At 35.8% G+C, this 23,818-nt stretch overlaps 2 protein-coding genes across 2 annotated transcripts; both read right to left on the bottom strand.

The window, feature by feature from the left end:
- Positions 1-3,223: 3,223 nt before the first annotated feature.
- On the bottom strand, positions 3,224-6,839 carry si:dkey-21e2.7. The gene is made up of 5 exons (XM_017353303.4): positions 5,368-6,839; positions 5,138-5,282; positions 4,878-5,016; positions 3,537-3,788; positions 3,224-3,453 (listed from the first exon to the last, which is right to left on the bottom strand). The coding sequence occupies exons 1-5, from the start codon at positions 5,429-5,431 to the stop codon at positions 3,298-3,300; spliced, it is 756 nt and encodes a 251-aa protein (XP_017208792.2). The 5' UTR covers positions 5,432-6,839; the 3' UTR covers positions 3,224-3,297.
- A 12,382-nt stretch (positions 6,840-19,221) lies between these two features.
- On the bottom strand, positions 19,222-20,507 carry si:dkey-21e2.4. The gene is made up of 5 exons (XM_021474468.3): positions 20,431-20,507; positions 20,204-20,348; positions 19,964-20,102; positions 19,553-19,804; positions 19,222-19,469 (listed from the first exon to the last, which is right to left on the bottom strand). Exons 1-5 carry the CDS (start codon positions 20,492-20,494, stop codon positions 19,314-19,316), a joined length of 756 nt encoding a protein of 251 aa, XP_021330143.2. The 5' UTR covers positions 20,495-20,507; the 3' UTR covers positions 19,222-19,313.
- Between the last annotated feature and the right edge of the window lie 3,311 nt (positions 20,508-23,818).

The following is a 23,818-nucleotide window of genomic DNA, read 5'->3' as shown; positions in this document are numbered from 1 at the left end:
AGCCTCGGAAAACTTTTACAGAAATATCAATTTGTGTGCTATCTTCATCAAATTTAAAATATAAACTCATGAAATACTTGGCATTCAAGTTTTCTAAGACATTACATTAATGTTTTCCTGTGTTTGTATATGAAAAACTAATATTAAACACAATACAATTGTTTTTCCTCATGACTTCATAATGTAAAACTTTATGTTTATATTTTTAAAAATTTAACACAGTAAAGCTCAAAGTGCCTCCTTTCCAATGATACATTTGTATCTTTGTAGCTGTGTTTGTAGCTTGAAGTCAGGAACTGTTACTATCTAAAGTTGGGTAGGTGGAAATGCCCAAAATTGAGTGCTAGATGTTTTAAACATACATACTCATATTGGCTAGTGATCCCAGATACGTAATGCATACACAAAACCTGCAATTCCCCTTTATTCTTCAAGGTGGGCATCATGTCTCATATACAATGATAACATGAAGTTTCATAGTCAACACAGGCATAAAACAAAGAAGATTATGAGCAAAATGAGCAGTGTTGGGGAAAGTTACTTTAGAAAGTAATGCATTACAATATTGAGTTACTCTCCAGAAAATAAACTAGTTACATTTTATGGTAAGAAATAAATTACGTTACCTTCGAGTTCCTTTTTTGTTACTTTTTCTTACCTGGGTGAGGCTTGATCTCTTTCAGAATTTACAGTTTTTTTTTCATGCATTATCTTATTGTGTGCAAGATTCAACGTGACTGTGTTCATTTTAATTAAGCAATTTAAGTAAATTTAAGCAATTTAGGTTTTTAGTAAATTATCTAAACTAAAAAGTAACTTGAATTACATTTTTTTAAAAGTTACTGAAATATTATTACTTGATTTTTAAAAGTAATACTTTACTTTGAAAAGTAATATTATTACGTAACTCACGTTACTTGTAATGAGTCACCACTACGCTAAAAATGAGCAAGGATCAGAATTCCGTTCTTCATACATGGATTACTTAATTAGCTGGATTTGGTTATTGACAAGTTGACACGATCCAGGATCATTTTGTTCTTCTGTCTATTTGTCAATTCCACACACCGGAAGTGACGTGGAATGTACCACACACACCGGAAAATATCAGCTTGTGTGTGACTTTGTAGACACAGGTTTCCAAGAGTCTACAACTATAAAAATCATGGTTTGACCAACTGCGATAAAACATTAGAGCTATTCTGAGAAAATATCAGCGTGAGAGAATGTAGAAACATATAAACACAGGTACATGGAAACAATCAAAGCACGGCACATGTTGACTGATAAAGAGATCAAAACGGACCCCAACCTGTAGACCTGAGCAGTTCAGTTAGAGAGGTCGATTGATACTCGCGCAGAACCTTTTGACTTGGGTTTGAATCCTGAATCCTGACATGTCAATTATAATAATTTCTTTACATTAATTTTGGTTATACACTGTTCTGCTACACAAATATTAAAATCAATAATGTTTACACTGACACCAAGTAATAAGAATATTCATTTATATGGGCATGTTTTGTTGCTGTGAAAAAGTGACGAATCTGACAATCTGCAAACGTGAATAGTTCACATCTGAAAAGGGGCCTCAGTTAACACGGACACCAGTTAAACCATAACACCGGCTTCATTCAGTTAACTGTTAAGAGTCCTCAAGCAGATGTCTACAACGTGTAGACTTGACATCTTGTCCATGATTACAGTGTACGAGTGGCCCTCGTTAAAATATTGAACACATTGGGCCCTATCATACGCATGGCGCAATGTGGTGCAAGGCGCGGCGCAACAGTCTTTTGGTAGTTTCAGCTTGGCGCAAGAGTCGTTTTGAGGCGGTGCGCTACGCTGTTTAAATAGCAAATGCATTAGCGCTCATTTGTGCGCCCATAGGCGTTCTGGTCTAAATAGGAAGTCGTTCTAGCGCGTTGCTATTTGGAGAAACTATAATAGATTTTTCATTAGACCAAAACAAACCCGGTCTAAACTCTGGCGCAGAGTTGAGCCTCGCTTACGCACTGCTTAATACGCACAAGAGAGCAATAGGCAAATATCTTTACATGTGAAAAATTTTAAATATTAAGGGTATATATATGATATAATAAGAATAGATATAGGATATAAATATAAAGGATTAAAATATTACAAAACATTATTTTCTAGCCTACATAAATATGAAAAATCACTGCTTTTATATCTTCTTCATCTCGGGAGGCTTTTTCAGTTCATTCATAACAATTTGCTTTTGTATAATGTTATTATTATTAGCAGTATTATTTATTATATCCATATTTATATTTGTTTTATTAAAAACAAGCTTAGATTTGCCCACCTGTCAGGTTTTAGACCATATGGGACACAGCATGTGTTTTAGGATATAACTCAGGTTTTTGAGCACATTTTGTTATTATTGTTCATTTATTCGTTTGCTGGAAATTAGAACTGAATTTAGAAATAGTTTTGAAACGAATATTTGCGCTTAACAAACAAAATTATTTATTTATAGACTAATTGATGTCTGTGCGTAAAGGTTTCCCTATCCAAGAGCGAAAGTGAAAGTGATCCATTATCTCTCATTCTTACGCAGTAGATGCTCTGTTTAACAGTTTTCTGTTAAAAAAACTGTTAACTGTTTGCCAGTAAAATGCTAATTTTTTTCCACTTAGACTTACTTTGCGTCCTGTAAATAGCGAATGTGCTCTTGGCGCGACGCAGCTGACTCTTAAAGGGAATGGGAGATGAGACTCTAATTGGTTTATTCTCAAAACACACCTATAACTCATTAAGAAAATAAACTCAACCCTTTTAGACCATACACCACGGTGCAAAGTAGATTTTCCCGTCCTTAAATTAGCAAAAACGTGTTCTGACAAGTCCTGAAAGCGTTTGCGCCCTGCGTTTTGCGCTCTGAGCATGGACCGTCAAAATAGAGCCCATTAATGCAGTATGTCTGGTCCGTGTCCTCCATAAATTTGTTTGGTCCTTGGTAAAATTGTTTTTCCTATGTAACTGTGTCTGATGATAGGTAAAAATGTTTTTTCAAAATGTAAATTAGTCTCGAGCTTGTTAAAAGTGTTTCACTCTTTGTAATGTTGTTTTGCACTTCCTGGCCACCGTATGATCTTACTGTTTGACCAGTAGTTTTCAACCCTTATAATCTTGTAGTTATAATTATGTAAAATTCTAATTCTAAATGGTTATGACAATGAAGACGATACAACTGATTGATGCTTGCCATTTCATACTTTTATTGAAAATTTTACATAAAAATTCAATAAAAAATCTTTTTACATGAAGCCACTAAAAATTTCCAGTTATGTTGTGGATCCAGGGGAGATGTGCCGAAGTCCTAGTATACACATTAGGACGCAAACGTGAATTACAGAGATAAAGGTCAACAAAAGAAGTGATACCAAAAGCAGTGTTATCACAAACCAAAGGACCTCCAGAATCCCCCTGTTAAAACACAAAGATCAACACGTCACTAGTGAAATTAGTTCAAACATTAACATAAATTATGAATCATCTTTTATACATACATAGCAGGATCCACCATGACCATAAACACAGATCATCTTTGAGGCCTTATAAAGAGATCCCCATCTGCGTTCACACTCTGCATCATTCACTATAACTGTCTCTGCCTCCATTAGACGATCAGTCTTTGGGCCATTTTTCCACAGTGTTCCCCAACCAGCAACACTACAGAGAGTATCTGCTTTAACATCTTCTCCATCCTTTGGTAATGATATCATTCCAACAATGTTGCTCAGTCTAACTTTTGTCTTTAGCTGTAATCCAAAACACAATTGTTAATTATGAACGTATTGGTATGTACTAATGTTCAAAATGATGTTTACATAATGTTCATAAAGTCACAGGTCATGCATAACTCTTTAAGAGCTTAACAATCATTGATGATTACTTCACGAGGAAAAATTGAATATACCTGATATGATTACATTAATCCATAAACGATTATTTAAATGAGTCATAATGTATTTATTCTCTAATAACATATTATATTAATAATGATATAAATTCATATGTTAAATTAATTTAAGTCATTTAATTAAACTTGCAATTGTCTGCTTTAGTTAATTATTAGCTAAAGATTTGCAAAGGAATCATTGTGTGGTAACATTTTTGTCTGTCACAATTCACATTGTTGACAACTGACGTATTTCCTGCCTGTTATTAAGATATTAACTGTTTATTAGTACTTATAAAGTATGATTTATTCTACATCCCTAATCCTACCAAAATCCTAAACCCAATATCTAAGTTACTAACTATTAATAAGCAGCTAACGAGTATTTGTTGAGGTAAATGTCTTAGTTAATGGTTTATTAACAGCATGAACTGTCAATTAAAAGAATCTTACCCATTATGTTATCGCTGCTTGTTTAGGCACAGGACTGTTAACTACTTTGTTATATTCTATAACTAGTCAGTTTATGTCCTGTCTGTGGCTCAACAATTAAAATCATAACATCATGATACTTTGGCAAAATATTAAACAATTGGTAGTTGAAAAAACATGGTTATGACCTGTCTTCAACACATTAACACTATTAGTTAATACTATATGCTATTAGGGAATTAGTTCATTATGACTCATTTAACTATTACAGTTTAAAGATTACTTAAAGTATGAACCATATAGAATGCTCATTTGTTGTTCATGCAGTGATAAAGTTTTAAATATACAATATGCCATGATTATCCGTGCATTAGTTAAGTATTTTTATGGATATTAGTGCACCCATATTGAAAACGGTTAACGACTTATTTTTTTGTGATTATTCTGCTATTTTTGTTTGAGTGTTTCAAAACAGAACCACCAAATGCCAAAGAATAAAAGTATTACAGGTTGATACCTTCAAAAGCAGGATGTCATTCTCAAATGTATTAGAATTATAGTCTGGATGCGGGATGTAGGATTCCACTTCAAATGAGTCGTAAATTTCATTTTCACTCAAATAATGGGCGCCAGCGACAACCGAGAGGACCAAACCTCTGTTTAAAAAAAAAAGCACATTGTATATCACTGTCATATGATGCACTGTATGACTCTACTGCAGCTGATGTGTCAATCAAAGAGGATTTTAGCTCAGTTCACGCTAAACAAAACTCTTACTTTGCCCAGCAATGTGCAGCAGTCAAGACAAATTGTTCAGTAATGAGGAATCCACCACAGATATGTTGGCTATAATATTGAAGCGAAACCATGTAAGGTCTGGAGTGAGGTTTTGCTTCAGTGCCGTCCTCTATACCCACATGGGCTGAAAGCAATAGTGTTGTTAGTAAATTACTGCATTAGAACATGTATTTTCAATATTCTTAACAAACCTTTAAGTCATGTCTTACCAGTGAAGGTCAGGTGTGGCACTAGAGAAACCAGCAGGAGCACAGACATGATGATGATGGTCATGATGAAGACTGTCAGTGAGCTCTCAATGAAAAAAACACTATACAGTAAATACACCTCTCTAAAAATAGACACTAAAGGTGGGTACAGACATTCAAACTGATGTTTTAATTTTAATTTTGCACCCTGAGCAACAGCTTTTGTTTTCTTAAGAGTGGAGGAAACCCATTTGATTGGCTGCCAGTAAAGTATGAGTCATTTCGAAAACCACACCAACTGGCCCACAATGAAACTCTCACAAAATACACCTCTTTTGTTTCCAGCCACCATGAACTCTTCAGGCACAAACTCAATTAAAGGCACAAATTAAATTAATGTGTTACTTGTTTTTACTGGGTTTTGAATGAATGATACAGTTTATTTTTTTCCATAGTTTCTGTTTAACGGAGAGAAAGTATCTTTAACACATTTCTAAACACTATAGTTTTAATAACTCATCTCTAATAACTGATTTATTTTATTTTTGCCATGATTACAGTAAATAATATTTTACTAGATTTTTTTCCAGACTAGTTTTTCAGCTTAAAGTCACATTTAAGGCTTAACTAGGTTAATTAGGTTAACCAGGCAGGTTAGGGTAATTCGGCAAGTTATTGTATAACGATGGTTTGTTCTGTAGACTATCAAATAAATTGCTTAAAGGGGCTAATAATTTTGACCTTAAAATGGTTTTAAAAAATGTTTAACTACTTTTATTTTAGCCGCAATACAGCAAATTAGACTTTCTCCAGTAAAAAAAAAAAAAATTATCAGACATACTTCATCATTTGGGAGATATTTAAAAAAAGCAAAAAATAAATAAAAACTTTAAAGGGGGGCTAATAATTCTGACTTCAACTGTAAAAGTTGAGGTACAAGTTTAAGCTTGTACTACAAGTAAAGGCTAGATCTCAGTATGACATGCACAAAACAACCTATGGAAAGAACTAACTGAAAAAAAATGGAAAACAATATGGATAATCCATGCATTTCTTATTGATAACCATCTGTTCTTATACTTTAAGGTTTTTTACATCTGTTTTATGCCCCAGTCTGTATGTAGATGCTTTATAGTGATTGACAATAGACGTTAGATGATGATTATTGTCTTAAACATTCAAGATATACGACTTCATATAGGTATAGTTATATTTCAGCAATTTGGAAATAGGCCACAAATTCTAAGTAGCCAGTAGAAACTGTTCTTGCATGATTATGTTGTCTGCCTTTTTGAGAAAAATGTGGAATTGCAAAGAACTTTCAAAACCTTGCATGTACAAAAGCATCTTAAGAGCCAAGACACATCATTATTGGGAAACCCACCCCTCTTCAATAATGAGGAAACCAGCAGATATGTTGCCAATACAGTACATCTGAAAAAAAAAAAACATGTAAGGTTTGAGGTGAGGTTTTGCTTCTGTGCCCACATGAGCTGAAAGAAGTAGTGTTGTTAGTCAATTACTCAACACGTTCATGCCATTTCAAAAGTCACACCGATTGGTAAATACACTACCTCTTAAAGACAGTGTGTAGCCATCATGAACAGTTCAAGCACAAAGTCACTTAAAAGCCATCAAATTTGTACACAAGCTTTTAAATACAAATACAACATTTCACTAAAGCCAAGAAAGCAGTCACCGTTTAAAGAGCCCCTGTTTTGCATTATTAAATGTCCTATTTTGGTTTTGGGCGTCTTCAACAACAGCTGACATGAACGTTAAGTAAAAAAACACTTTCATTGTCTTATAATATGCATTTATTTTTACCTAATTATCTCAAAGACTCCCATATGATTTGTTCAGTGATTCATTTATTCCTAAACCCCTCCTTTGTGTGATGCTAACCTGCGGTGATTGGTCCGATGAGACTGTCTGTTGTGATTGATTGACTGTGGTCATCACGAGACAGAGAGAAATGCTCACCATGGTCAGGAAGAAACACAAAGTATATGTGTGAGCCCAATGCAGGAGTGCATTAAATCAATGCAGTTAAACACCAACATATTACTCTTGACCTCAACCCCAAGCAATAACAATGACACACATTCAGTATTAATCCACACAGTGGCAACGTTGAACTATTTAAAAGAAAATTGCACAATACACATTTAAATCCATAAAGGAAGAAGTGTTTTCAACATGGTTTTGGTTGCAATATGTAACATAGCTTAAAAGATTTAACCTGAGAGATACTTTACAAGCACTAATGTATAATAGATACGTGGTTACAAGGTACGCGATCGATTACAAGTTAAAAAAACACAAATGACACAAATGAATAAAAATGTTGCAAACAACAGAAAACAGGACACTAATTCTAATCCCACATGTTCTGTAGGAAGGAGAAACACTTGCAGGATCTTGATTCAGAAGAAATGGGTCCATATAAACTACAAATCCACCAAAGCACAGCTCCACAAGTCCCGATTCGAGCAAGCCAGTGGCGAGGAAAAAAAAAGGAGGTTGGAAAAGCTGGACGTCCATCATGGAGAAGTTGCATATGTGGGTTGGGCACCGGCGGGAGATTAAGCTAACCAACAGGATTAATGTGGGGAATTGTTTGTCAGGAATCTCTGTGTCCCATGCACTCCATTCCCCTATGACCATCACATTAGCTTGGGATACGGCCTGGTCCAGGATTATGGATGTCTTGGGATCATCTCTTCACAGATCTTGAATTGCATCAATGGCACTGCATAGTCTCTAGAGGCCTCGATATGAGTATCCCCAGGTCGAGATTAAAGAAAATAGATGCAAAAATTAAGTGTTTTGAATGAAAATAGTGGTTATATAAACAAACAATAAAAAACAATAGGGATAATCCATGCATTTCTTATTGATAACCATCTGTTCTTAAACTTTAAGGTTTTTTATATCCGTTTTATGCCCCAGTCTTTACGTAGGTGCCTTACAGTGATTTATAAAAGACGATAGATGATGATTTTTGTTTTAAACATTCAAGCTATATGAATTCATATAGGTATAGCTATATTTCAGCAATTTGGAAATAGGCCACAAATTCTAAGTAGCCAGTAGAAACTGTTCTTGCGTGATTATGTTGTCTGTCTTTTTGAGAAAAATGTGGAATTGCAAAGAATGTTCAAAACCTTGCATGTACAAAACCATCTTAAGAGCCAAGACACATGATTATTGGGAAACCCAGCCCTCTTAAAAATGAGGAAACCAGCAGATATGTTGCCAATACATCTGAAGAAAAACCATGTAAGGTTTGAGGTGAAGTTTTGCTTCTGTGCCCTCCTTTTTACCCACATGAGCTGAAAGAAGTAGTGTTGTTAGTCAATTACTCAACACTTTCATACCATTTCAAAAGTTACACTAACTGGTAAATACACTACACCAAAATACACTACCTCTTAAAGGCAGTGTGTAGCCATCATGATGGGTTCATGCATGGTTCAGGCACAGTGGCGGATAATAGATACGCCACAATTATTCTAGTAAAGTCCAGATTTCAGAGTTGAAGTTCAGTTCAGTGTCGTTTAATTTACACTGCTGAAAGTTCAATCACTGAAGAGCAAATCCACCGAAGCGCAGATCGACACGTCCCAATCTGAGCAAGCCAGTGGACAGTGGCGAGGAAAAAAAAAACTTCAATTGACGAAGTGAAGGAAAACAATCTTGAGAGAAACCAATCTTTGTTGGGCATGACCATAATTCTTCTGGCCAAACATCTTGTGTGGAGCTGCAGTCTGGGCACCGAAGGCTGGAGAAGCTGGACGATCATCATGGAGAAGTTAGAGGTGTGGGTAGGGCACCGGCGGGAGATCAGGAATCATTTGTCAGTGTGGTCTTGCAAGAATCTCTGTGTCTCATGCACTCCATTCCTCCATGACCACCACATTAGTTTGGGATACGGCCTGGTCCATGATTATGAATATCTTTGGATCGTCTCTTCACAGGTCTTGAATCGCATCAATGTCACTGCATAGTCTCTAGAGGCCTCGAGATGAGTATACCCAGGTGGAGAACAAAGAAAGTAATTAGCGTAGCAGCTGTTCATAGTGTATTTAAACGAGATGCAAAAATGAAGTGCTTTAAATAAAAATAGTAGTTATTTAAACAAACATAGAAACAAACTTGCAAAGCATATGAGTGTTTTTAACAAAATGTTCGGTGCATTAAGACAGGTGGAGTATGTCCTACATGTGGTTATCAAGCCCGCTTACCTGCATGGAGTACACTCATGCATCATACCATTAAGCAATGCATTGAGTGTATGCTTTTATAAATAGATAGGTCTTTGATCTTGTATTGAACTAGGAGAGTGTGTCTGAGACCCAGACATTATCAGGAAGGCTATTCCAAAGTTTAGGAGCCTTAATTAAAAAGGCTCAACCCCCTTTACTTGACTTTGCTATTTTAGGGACAACCAGAAGCCCTGAGTTTGTTTAGTTTTACCAGAAAGACTTTAGGAGGCAGATAAACGTTTGAACATTTATTGTGAATTGTTTGCATAAATGCGAGTTCGTTACGATCCTTTCATAAAGTCCTTTGGCGTAAGCCCCGTCTATAGTGCAGAACTCTGGATGAGCTAGCAGATCCTGCCTGAAGATGAAGACAGGGCAAAGCCAACCCCTTGAGTGGAGACGAGGCCGACCTGGTGTTGGTGGTGGTGGTGGTGGTGGTGGTGGTGGTGGGGAGGATGGAGGGAAACTTCCGCAATGTTACCTGAGTACAGCGAAACAGATTGTTTAGATGGGCTTTTATATATGGCTTGCTTGGTTGTTATAGGCTGACGAGATTATTATTATGAATGATGTGACATTTTAGTCTTCCTGGTAGAACTATAGCTAAAGCTTTCATATCTTAAAGAGCTGATGCAATGAAGCGAGACAGAAAGTTAGTAAGGTAAACAGGATCTAGTTTATTTAAAACTTTATAGGTAAGTAGCAACATTTTAAATTCAATACGAAACTTAACAGGCAGCCAGTGTAAGGAGGATAAAATTGAGGTGATTTGATCATATTTTCTAGACCTGTTAAGAACTCTGGCAGCTGCATTTTGTACTGGCTGAAGTTTGATAATAGACTGTATGCTGGGCAGCCAGCAAACACAGCATTACAGTAATTCAGCCTTGAAGTCATAAAAGCATGAACTACTGTTTCTGCATATGAGAAGGAAAGCCTATTTTGTAACTTATTCTCAGATGAAAGAAGGCAGTTTTTGTGACACGAGATATGCTTTTTAAGAATTAAATTGCTATGTAACATAACACCCTGATCTTATAGTATGGTATTTTGTGAAAATTAACTTTAACCCTTTATTCACCAAAGCTGCAAGTCTGACCATTTCTCAGTGATAGTAATCTTCGCATCATCATCAATCCCATGATCCCTAGCAGTCACGTTTACGTTTTATTGGATCTGGCACTTCATATACAGATCCGAACAAAAGACGAATCATTTATCATTTGTCCTTCACAACACACACAGCGATCTTAGATCAATTCATCCAGACATTTTAATATGATTCGCAATCTTGTTTGAAGAACCAAATTAGCCAGAGATTAGATATCAAGATTAAAAGGTGAGGTAAGGTAAAACTTTATTGTCCCAATTAGAGAAATTTGTCTTGGGCTCTTGCCCTCAGCTGCAGTCATCACAAACATGGACAAAACAATAAACATACAAAACACAAATAAGTAATTCAATACAAGTTACAAGCCTCACTCCATATACATATAAATAAGCAAACTGATACTCTCAATCTAAGCCACCACTATTATTTAATAGCTTAATGCTCGTAGGATAAAAATAATTTTTAAATCTGTTTAATCTACAGCAAGGTACTCTGAATCTTTTTCCCGAGGCTAAGAACTCATATTCCTTGTGCAGAACATGTGATACTGCACGAACTATTTGTTTAGCACACCTAAACAAAAGATCCAGGATCTGTCAAATCATTTTAGATCATTTAAGCAAGGTACACAGAACAGACCCCTGATTAATGAGTTGTCATCAACTGAAATATTGACTTAAAATCCACAGTTTTGATCATGTTATTATTATCTAGATGGTGATATCATTGAAAATGCACCATGACAGTGAGGATTAAATCAGTTGCTCAAATGAATCCCTTTAAATTTCCAAATGTTCATAAAATTTCTTTTTTTTATTCTCTTGTAATTGTTAATAAAGAATCAGAAGACTTCTGTCACTGCAGTTTAGAGTTAAGAGAATACTTAAAATTAGAATCAGAACTTTACTATCTAGCATTTGTCTTCAGCAAATTTGTCATGGTTTTTTTTTTTTTTGGTAATACATCAGCTCCCCTGTCTGAATCCTTTGTCAGCTGGTACTGTAGATATGGCTTCACAGCAAGCATCACTCAAGCTATTCACCATCAAACCAGCCTAAAACTTTTTTTTTGCACTGAGAATCATCTTTAAAAAGAGCTACATTTCTTACCATCTCTGCAAACATTCATAAAAGTGTAATTTGGGTGGTCTGACTCGTTTAAAGGTGTTGCTCTGCTGACACCTTTGAGCCAAGTTCCTTTTAAAAACATAAAATCCAAGAAGTTTTGTAGAGATAATCGTTTGTCTGCAAGGGTAAGCATGTTTAAAACTCTACAGTACTGTTTCTGGCTCAACATAACTTTGCAGTGATGTCTGATTGTTGTAGGTTAGATGACGATAAGGTGCTTTGCCAGGGGTCTGTGTTGGCCCTAATGCTCTGCTACAGTGATAGGTGGTGTTGGGGTTGTTAATTTATTATTAATAAGATACAGATCAGAGCAACCTATTTCTAAATTATTTAAAGGGCAGACCACAGCCCCTCCCCATACATCTTGTTCGGATGTCTTTCAGGAGTAATCAAGAGTTAAATAAGGGGGTCAGCCCCTCATGTAAATCACACCCTGGGTATGACTATCCATTAGATGAGTTGTTAAACTATGCCCCTGACACTCTGTTGTCCTAAAAATTCCAGGATGTTCTTCAAAAAAGAGTTAGGGTCTAACTTTGACATCCTGACTAAATTTTCAAAAACATATTTTTTATCTCTCTAATATCACCTTGTCTATTTGTAATTGTCCTAGAATATTATTTTATACAATTCTCCATTTTAACACCTTCTTTTAACATTTTAAACCATGTGTCAAGCTCAACCTGTGATGATTGCCTTCATTACTTTGTTGACAAGGTATCCTCAGTCAGAAAGTCTTTGTAGCACTAATAATGTATCTACAGTACCTGGGGATACTTATCCCGAGGCCCCTATAGACTATGCAGCAACTAGATAATCCCAAGGTTTAAATAATCCTAGACCAGGCCGCATTTAGAGCAGCTGCTATGATGGTCTTGGTGGATTGGAGAGCATGAGACTGAATCCTGTGACGCTCCAGGGACAGACGAGTCTTCTATGATGTCCAGCATTCTCCAGCCTTCAGCGCCTAGACTGCAGCTCTGCACAAGACGTTTGGCTAGAGTAGAAATGGTCGTGCCCAAACGAGCCTGGTTTCTCTAAATGTTTTTTAATTCTTTTACTTTCCTCAGTATTTGGACTCTCAGCAGTGAATATTAAACCACACTTAACTGAGCTGAACTTAGGGCCTACTCACACTATGCCATCCGTACCGTGCCCAGGCCCGTTTCCCGGATCGTTTGAGAAGTGTGAGTGCGCTGAATTGCGCTCAAGCACGGTTCACTTGGCCGGCCCTGGCCCAGTTGGAAGAGGTGTGCCTGAGCGCGGTACACTTGGGCTTTGGCGCGGTACGCTTGTGTGTGAGTGCAAAACGCGCCAAAGCCCGAAACCGAAAGCGAGACGTGACTTTTAAGGGACTGTTTGATATGGATTTATTAATCATTCTTACTGTTCAGTGAACGCAAACTGCCGTAGTTTATTAAAGACGCAAACTCCTCACAGCACGCCAGCTGCGCGCCTTCAGCAGACCTCCTCATTCCTGCAGCACGAGAGCTTAATGATTGTTTATGAGCGCCAAAAGTGGCGGATCTGTTCGGCGAAACATCTGACTGCGTGTCCCCGCATCCCTAAGGACTGTTTGGCGAAATATTTGACTGCATGTCACTGCATATCAAACGACTGAAACGATATAACTAGAGAAATCTCCACTGTGCTACTGAGTGAGAGCGTATGGCAAGCCGTTTTAGCATTTAAACCTTGTTCTGACTATCCATAAATATATTTAGAGATATCTCTAATTATATTTTGACTAGTCATAATTATAATTCGACTAGTCAGAATGACAATTAGAGGTATCTGCAATTACAATTGTACTAGTACGAAATCAGATTGGAGATATCTGCAAATATATTATGACTAGTCATATTCATCCATTGACTTCCATTGAAAAATATTTGCAGATATCTCTGAGTTTTGACTCGTCAAAAATCCAATGCAAGATATCTACAACTGTAATTCGACTATTAGTAAATTAATTAGAGATCTTCAAATATATTTGTAAATATCTCTAAATATGATGAATTAAAGACATCTCCAAATGTATTATGACTAGTAAAAACTCAGAGATATCTCTAATTACAATTGTGACTAGTCAAAACTCATTTAGAGATATCTGCAAATATTTTTCAATGGAAGTCAATGGATGAATATGACTAGTCATAATATATTTGCAAAAAATTCACAGTATGTCTGATAATATTTTTCCTTCTGAAGAAAGTCTTGTTTTATTTCAACTACAATAAAAGCAGTTTTTAATTTTTTAAACACCATTTTAGGGACAAAATTATTTGCCCCTTTAAGCTATATTTTTTTCTCGATAATCTACAGAACAAACCACTGTTATACAATAACTTGCCTAATTACCCTAACCTGCCTAGTTAAACTAATTAATCTAGTTAAGCATTTAAATGTCAATTTAAGCTTTATAAAAGTGTCTTGAAAAATATCTAATAAAATATTATTTACTGTCGTCATGGCAAAGATAAAATAAATCAGTTATTAGAAATGAGTTATTAAAACTAATATGTTTATCAATGTGATGAAATTTTTTTCTCTTTTAAACAGAAATTGGGTATAAAAAAAAAAAACGGGAGGCCAATAATTTGCAGGGGGGGGGGGGGGGGGGGTTAGGGGTTAATAATTCTGACTTTAACTGTATGTGGTAAATGGAAACATTTTCACAAATTAGATTTTTTCCACTGCTGATTTGTCAACTACCAAAGTACCAAAAAACACTGACTTATTTAACACACAGAAACATATTTATTTAGCAGAGCCAACAGAAATAGAGAAATGGTTATGATTATCTAATCATAAAGATAATCAGTGGAAACTATCAAATGTTTGCAACTTCGTGGAGACTTTTAAGATGTTGCATAAGCCAGATGGCGTTCCTGTTAACGCTTGGTATCATTTTCAGATCACAGACAGTTTGGTCTATAATTCATAAACATGTCAGTTTATTTATTGCTGAATTCATATCCAAATATATCAGTATGGTAAATAATATAAAAACACAGCATATTGCGATAACTTAAGGCATGTAGTCATGCAGACTGATTAACTGAACTGAACGATTGAGCAGCTTAATGGTGACACAGAAATACTGATGAAGAACACATGATCGCAGAAGAACTCAATAAAAGAAAACAAAACAAAGTCAATGAATGCAAATTGCAGATGTCCCCATTTTGGGAGGGTGAGTGTGGCATATAGAGGGCCAGGCTGACTGACAGAGACGTAGCCGATGTAGAAGAAGCCCAAGACAAAACAATACAATATTTATATTTAAAGAACATTTGAAGACAACCGAAGTGTTGTACATAAGAGCACACTGTAAAACCCCAACGTCAACATTATCAAATGAAATGAGTGTAGTTAACCCAAAATTTACTGAAGGTTCATTCTACTTATTTGAAATGAGTTTTGAATTCAATGTTAAGGTATTGAGATACCTCATTACTTTTACTTAAGTAAGGTTTATTTATAAACTAATTTCGAGAGAATCGCATGCTAATAATTGACTGAATGGCTAATAAGTTAAGAAAAGGGCTAAGAATTCTGACTTCAACTGTAAAAGTCCCCAGAGTTCATATTTAGCTTAGACTCAGCGATGAGAATGTGTCCTTATTTTAATTTTGAACTCTTTGATTTTATAATTAAATTGCATATTATTCACATTCGGAATTGTGCATGTCTACATGACTAAGATGCACTATGGACACACATAATGGCACAAAGATTTTTGTATACTGGTTGTTTGCATAGAAATAAAAATGGTGACATTTTTAAAAACTTAATGTTTTCGTGCATTTCTTAAAATTGTGTATTTCCAGACTCCAAAAGGCTGTTGTTATGTAAAAGTTATATATATATATATATATATATATATATATATATATATATATATATATATATATATATATATATATATATATATTTTTTTTTTTTTTTTTTTTCAAAACATTGTGACATCTTATTTACCACAAACATTAAAATTAACATCTTTGTGGGGCATCAGAAAAACTGCTAAGTTGTGTTTCACACATCAGATGTGGTCAGCAGAAGCAGAGAGATTATGTTCATGGTTAAGATAAACAGTGAAACTATCAAAGTTTTGTGAATTTTGTGGAGAATTTAAGCTGTGATATGAGATGGGGGTATAAGAAACTTGATAAGTAAAATTTCTTGTTAAACTTGTCGTCTCATATTCAGGTCACATGATTTATTACAAAACTATTAAGCACATCAGCATAGATTTTATTATTTGATTCAATAAACAGAAAGAAAAATTCTTACATGATCCATGTTTAGTTCAAAAACATAAACAAACATAATTCTGAAAAGAAAAGGTGTGTTTTATCTCTCCTTTAGTGAAAAACAATTTGCCCATCATCTCTCTAGAAGATTTAGGAACAGTGAGAATGTACCATAAACTCTGTATATATGTATATATATATATATATATATATATATATATATATATATATATATATATGTATATATATATATATATATATATATATATATATATATATATATATATATATATATATATATATATATATATATATATATGTATATATGTATACACACACACACACAACAATTCTGTCTGGTTCTTGAATCTGATCGGCTTCTTCATTGAGTGTCATCAGTCTTGTCGCACATTCATTTGAAAAATTTTGAAGGTATTGAGTTAATTAAATACCTTCAACTTAAATGTAATAAATTCAGAATACTCATATAGATTAGTTTTTTAAAGTACACCTATGAAAAATCTACATTTCAAGCTGTTTGGGCAGACATATGTGTAGATATAGTGAATATACCGTCATATTGGGGTGATGTAAACACACCCAGCCCTTTTTTTTTAAATTAACAACATAAAAACGGTGGACCAATTGGAGCGGTTACCCCGCCCACTGAATTGATTGACAGCTGCATATTAACATGTCCCGGTAGTCATGTGTATAATCATATAAACAAGACAGGATGTGCACAAAGTAACCAGGATTAAAAGGTCTGTTCAGTTCGCTAGGATCATCAATTATTATCAGATGTGATCATGAGTGAGTTTTACAAGTTTAAAATGTTATAAAACTTGTAATGAATCACCATAGCCGCATGTCTGTACAATAATAAAAGAAGACGCTTCAATCCCAGTTTGTAGACATTAAATTAGGTTTATTTTGTACATTAACATAACAGATATACATACAGCCGTGGATATTAACTTGTATCCTGTAACATTTGAAAAAAGAGGGCAAAGCTAAATGCGCGCACTGTCTGTGTGTGTCCGCGATGTGTGTGTGTGTGTGTGTGTGTGTGTGTGTGTGTGTGTGTGTGTGTGTGTGTGTGTTTGAGCGTGTGTGCGTGCGTGCGTGCGTGTGTGTGTGTGTGTGTCTGCGTGTGTGCCTTAACTTTGTAATGACATTGTGTGTGACTCATCGTTGCAACTCCACAACAAATGCATCAAATACTCGTTGGTAAAGTTGTTACTGTTGTTTTTCTCACAAAAGTTAGGTGAGATCTGCTTCCTTCATGTCTATCTGTTGTCTGAAGCAGCCGAAGAAGGAGATTAAGGCATATTGACAAGCAAGTGGAAATGTTGGGCTTGAAGGACTAGCCTTAATGGCACAGTTCACAAAAACCACTACCTGATGATTAGGGCTACAAAATATAAACTTCTGAAAGCCATAATATATAATCTGAAGGATGTTTTGAGCTGAAACTTTACAGACACATTCTGGAGACAAAAAAGACTTATCTTAAATCTGGAAAAGGGGTAGCCTATAGGTGCCCTTTAACTCAAATGGTTTGTAGCAGTTTATTGCCTTTACTTATTGGTTTTATAGTACTCAGTTGGTTTGAGTTCTCTTCATTTATTGGGTTTTTAGTCAAATTGCTTTGTTTACTCAAATGGATTAATTTCACAGTAATCATTAGAATTAGTTTTTGAACTTAAATGGTTTGCTGCAATCGGTTTCCTCAAACGGTTTGAGTTACCATAACCCAGACCCAGATTGGCTAATCAGAAGGACCGGGAGAATTCCAGATGGGCCGGTCTGTTTTTTGGCTGAGAGGACCAGTGTCCCTAGCTGCTTGCACTCTCAGCAGTCACACTTTTTTCATTTATTTATTTAATTGACCATAGCCTCACTCTTTTTATTCATTGTGTTGCCGCAGCTCTGCTCTTTTTAATTATTTTCGCAGCCCCGTAAGCAAAATGCAGCCTGCAGGTTAATAATGAGGTAACTAACTCTCATTCCACCCCAAACAGCGGCACCTTAGTGAATAAAATAATTTGCATGATTAACATTAATGAATATTAAACCTGCTCAATGAAAATCAGATGAATCACTACATTAATAAATCTAACATAACTTGATCAGAAATTTAAAAAGGGGAGAAAAGGAATGAACCATCATCAGAAAGTAATACTGTGGTCACGAGTCTTGCAGATAACACTGCAATACTTATTTTTTATTCCAAACGCTCTAGTATAACAGTGCCATTGTGGTCCAGTGGTCAGCATGTTCCGTTACGATGTTGCCGACCCGAATTCAAACCTCACCTGAGTAATTTTTTTATTTTATTTTTAGTGTTAAGACGTATAATTCTGTTTGGGTTACTTATGTAGGTGTACATATTTTATTTTTATTTTTTGTGTGACCATTGTTACAAAGGACTGGATATCTTTAAAGAATTTTGCACAGATTATATATTCAGATATTGCACAGATTTGGGCCGGTCTATGGCTTGAAACTCCGGGGGTGAAAAGGAGTCCCACTCAGGCCCTGCCATAACTTTTTGGGTTTACAGTGTAGTAATCACACTCACGGCATTTACATTAAATTGTAAGAAATTGCAATTACCTCTAGCACTGAGTTTAGGAAAAGGCAACAGATGATTGTTATTTTTTTATTTCATTCATTCATTTATTTTATTTTATTTACCAGCCTGGTTAAATTAATCAATAATTTTTTATTATGTTCCACCATTCAGATTGAAATTTGGAAATTTAAGAAGTTGTCAAGATGTGTCCCCATATTTAAATAAAACCTCCTGTTGACTTACAGATCAAAAACAATTTGTGGCCATTTTAACAACCAAATAGTCTGTTCTTATTCTTGAAATTTGATATCTTTTTTTCTAAAATGACCTAAACATTATGCAAAATAAAGCATTTTCTATTTTCATGAAGATTGCACACATCTATAAAACCATTTTTACACTACAAAAACTGGAGGCACATGTTGGCAAACACATGCACACTCCAACCTGTAGGACAAACGGAATGCTAAGACCAGTCAAGTGATAATATTGTATTAAAAATTCTTGAGACAATGAGGACAATTCAACTCACTGATGCTTGTAAACTGATTGTTTTATTGAAAGACATGGAAAAAAAAAATTAAGAAAAACATTTCATGTTTTTTTTTTTTTTTTTTCATGAAGTTACTAAACATTTTCAAGTTTGAATCGGATCCACTGAAGATATGCTGAAATCTTAGTATAAGCATTAGGATAGAGACGGGAATTACAGAGATAACCATCACCGAAAGCTGTGATACCGACAGCAGTGTTATTACAAACCAAAGGACCTCCTGAATCCCCCTGTTTAAAAACACAGATAAGCACGTCACTAGTGAAAAAGGTTTGTACATTAACATAAAATCTGAATCATTATTCATACGTACATTGCAGGATCCTCCATGGCCATAAGCACAGATCATCTCTGACGCCACATATTCAGATCCCCATCTGCGTTCACACTCTGCATCATTCACTATAACTGTCTCTGCCTCCATTAGACGATCAGGCACTGGGCCTTTACTCCACAAATCTCCCCAACCAGCAACACTACAGATAGTATCTGCTTCAACATCTTCTCCATCTTTTGGTAATGATATCAGTCCAATGCTGTTGCTCAGTCTGACTTTTTTCTTCAGCTTTAATGCACAATTGTAAATTGTAAACTTTTTTGTATAATTATACTGGTAAATGTTTTAAGGTTCAAAACAGAAGTCCCAAAGATGAATTAAATACATTTAATTCATTCAGTAGAAATTCAAAAAAATTTTACAAATAAAATAATTACAGATTGATACCTTCAAAAGCATGATGTCATTCAGATCAGGATTCAGTTCATAGTCTTGATGTGGGATGTAGGATGCCACTTCATAGGAGTTGTAAATTTCATTTTTACTCAAATCATGGGCACCAACCACAACCGTCAGGACGTCACCTCTGTTGAAAAAGCATATATAATTGCCATATGAATACACAGCAGCTGATATGTCGTTCAGAAAAAAACAAACATTTCAGTTCGTACTAAAAACAACTCTTACTCTTCCCAGCAATGTGCAGCAGTCAAAACAAACTCTTCAGTAATGAGGGATCCACCACAAATATGCTCCCCATCATATTGAAGAGAAACCATGTAAGGTCTTGAGTGAGGTTTTGCTTCAGTGCCGTCCACTATACCCACACGAGCTGAAAGAAATTTTGTTGTTAGTCAATTATATGCCATTTAAATGTTATTCACAAATGTGTAAATCTCAACAGTCAGTCTCACCAGTGAAGGTCACGTCTGGCACCAGAGAAACCAGCAGGAGCAGAGAGATGATCGTGATGGTCATGATGAAGACTATCAGTGAGCTCGCAGTGATGCCCACTATTAAATAACACGAGAAGTGGGTGGAGTCAGCAACTTTTAAAAGAAGTAATGAAAATTTGAGATTTGAAGATAAAGTGGCTTTTTTTGTCGTCTTTATTTTGTGTCTCTACCTCTAGATAGCGCACTCAACCCAAGAGAACATGCTTCACACATTCTGTATGTGAAACATGACTGAGACATACCTGTCAATCCTAATGTTTTCCATATTTTACCATTCTATCACACTATCATCCCTTTAAATCCACCTATTTTTCTTCCTACATTTTAATATTCCTATACGAAATCTCACTGGTTGTTATTGATGTATTTGCCTTCTTGTTCTTAAGTGTGGGACTAGTCAGGGATTACTAGAGGATAGTTGAGGTGTCCTGACAAGTTATCTTTCTCATCAGATTATGCTACCAACACTGTATTTAAAAAGCTCTAAGGTTAGGGTTAGGGATTAGGTAGGTTCGGGTGATATTACAGCTTCATATCACACTACTCCACATTAAAATTTACAGTGGTAGCAAAATCTGATTCGTAAAATATAGTGTCATCAAAATGCACTACCTATTTTTGAATTGGAGGTAGGACAAATCGACAGAACACCGGCCTAAATCATAAGCAAACTGACCGGATGTTTAGGGTCTCGTGGCGACCAGGGGACCCCAAATGGTGCATAAAATAACTAAAATGGGTGATGATGATTATAAAAAATGCATTATTCATTAAAGAGCCCATATTATACATGAAATAGGGTCATATCTTGGTTGTAAGGGTCTCCAAGGTAAAAAAAACACTTTCGTGGTCTTATAATCTGCATTTATTTTTACCTAATTATTCCAGCGACTCCTGTATGAATCGTCCAGTGATTCATTTGTTCCCAAACCCCTCCTTAGCGCGAAGCTAATCTGCGCTGATTGGACCGATGACAGTCTGTCGCGATTGGTCGACTGCCTTCAGTCAGAGAGTGAAATGCCAAACAGCTAATCAGCAATATAAAAGTAATCACAGTGCATACACGCTCGATAGTGTAGGCGTGGATTTTAGCTGCCAGTGGGTCAATGTAAATACAGACTATGGACTTGAAAATTCAGACGACTAACTATTTTATTGAGCAAAAACTCCAAAAACAGTTGAGGAGATCTCCTAGCTTCTCACTCTGCTCTTTTCACAGACACACACACACACATATTGCACACACACACACACACACACACACACACACACACACACACACACACACACACACACACACACTTAACCCTGCTCTGGACGACAACGCGCGCGCGCGCGCACACACACACACACACATCTCCGGACGACAGCACACACACACACATACAGACACACACACTACTCCTCGTCCACGGAGCTCCGTTAACAAAGCAGCACGCGTCACGTTTTTAACGTGACTTTGCACGCGATAAGAGAACCTGATACAGTACACGCGGTTACAAGTAACAAATCACAACTAAATACATTTGCCATCTAGAGTCAACGAGGCAACTTTAATCGCAAGTACTTACACTTTAGAAATGGAGGAAGAAAAATCCATCCTGACGTCCAGCAGTAAGTTACTCTTTACTGATCCTTCCTTTAACAAACGCTGATAAAGTATTATTTGTAGCATGTAGTTTCCAGAAGTTTCCAGTAGTTTCCAACTGCTTGGCTATAATGCTGAGGTTTCATCTTTGGGTAGAGACTCAATATATCCATCTGCAGTGTGACTTCAATCGACCGGCATGTTTGTGTGTGTGTGTGTGTGTGTGTCTGGGTTTCTGCGTCAGAGGGGGGGGCCTCAGGTTTGAAATCTCCCGGGTTTGCGCGTGCACGTGAATAACTTGGTTTCGTTCGTACGTCATGGCGAAACACCTAATGAATCGGTATCAAGGCGACTCGTTTGAAGCACTATGAGTCGACTCTTTTATAGATGAATCAACCGTTTTAAACACTGTACACTAACAGATTTAAGCCTTAGCTGGATACTTCACTTCACTTAGAGCTGTGTTACACACTACATGGAGGGGAATTTTCAAAAACCCATAATATGGGCTCTTTAAAAAAAAACACAATGTTTTGTTAACAGGTTGTGCGGCTAGTTTGCAGGGTAGACACTGTTTCTCGAGCAGCTTTACTCGATTTGAGGAAGAGTTAAAATGGACACATTAAGATTTGTGTGTGTGTTTACTTACATACTCTTAGAAATTTTTTGTCATGTTTAGTCTTAAACAGTGGCGTATTTAGGCATCTTGCTGTGGGCGGTACGGGAAGACGGTGCACAAAAAAAACAAAATGTGCCCCAGTAAAAATCATATGTGCCCTAGTAAGCTTTCAGAGATACAATTTATTTTATTAAAATGTATTAATTTAGAGTGGTAATCCCAGAATAAAGATGTTAGGGGCCAATCACATTTGGTGTCATTTGCACACGCAAGTTTGTTATTCTCCAAGTGCAACTGAAACAACGCTGGTAAAAGAAAACGAAAGACTTTAAAAAAAAAAAAAAAGACTAAGTGGTATAAAATATATTAAATCATGCATGTATTTGTTTTGTTTTTGTAGTTTCTTTTTTACCATACTGACCATTTCAGCTCACTGCTGTTTATTTACATTGAAACTTCTCTGAATGAATAGATTAAAGAGTTTAAGGTCATTTGGGATTTTTATTACTGAAAGAAGTTTGGACCCTAAACTTTGTGCAAGTATCTTAACAAATGGGATGGGGCCTTTGGTCTGTGTGGGTCTCAATACCCAAGATGGTGATGCTATACTGTCAGTGAGCACCATTCTTCAGATTAGATGATAACCCAAGGCTTTGACTGCTGAAATAAAACTGTCATCAAACACAACATTCAGGCCAGAGAGCCCCAAACTAGGGCCTGTGGACAAAAGTTGGCTCATACTAATCTTTGATTTAGCATTTGAGAGGAGAAGGAGAATGATAGGGAGTAGATTGGGGCGAATATTGTTGACAGATATCATCATTTCGATTTTAATATAACCTTTTGTTTGTATGTTTTGTAATTTCCTTTGTTTGTAAATGAATCAGACATTTAATTTTGTAAATACAGTCACTCGACAGATAGTGGGCAATGTACAAGACATCTGCAAGCAAATCAAGGCAAAGGCAGGTGTATTCAGCATTGAACTCCATTGTGTTATTAACTGGATTGCTTATGTTTTTACTGTAATAAGTTCTTTATTTCAAAAAATGAACATACTGCATTAGTTAATATAGTTCAAAGAAATGTTTTGCAGTTATTTTAAATTTTAGGAAATAAATTAGATAATTACTCATGGA

The sequence above is a fragment of the Danio rerio genome, chromosome 22 (genome assembly GCF_049306965.1).
Source record: "Danio rerio strain Tuebingen ecotype United States chromosome 22, GRCz12tu, whole genome shotgun sequence".
Taxonomy (NCBI): Eukaryota; Metazoa; Chordata; class Actinopteri; order Cypriniformes; family Danionidae; genus Danio; species Danio rerio.
Note: the sequence above shows the minus strand (reverse complement) of the source record. Positions and strands in the feature narration are given on the sequence as shown.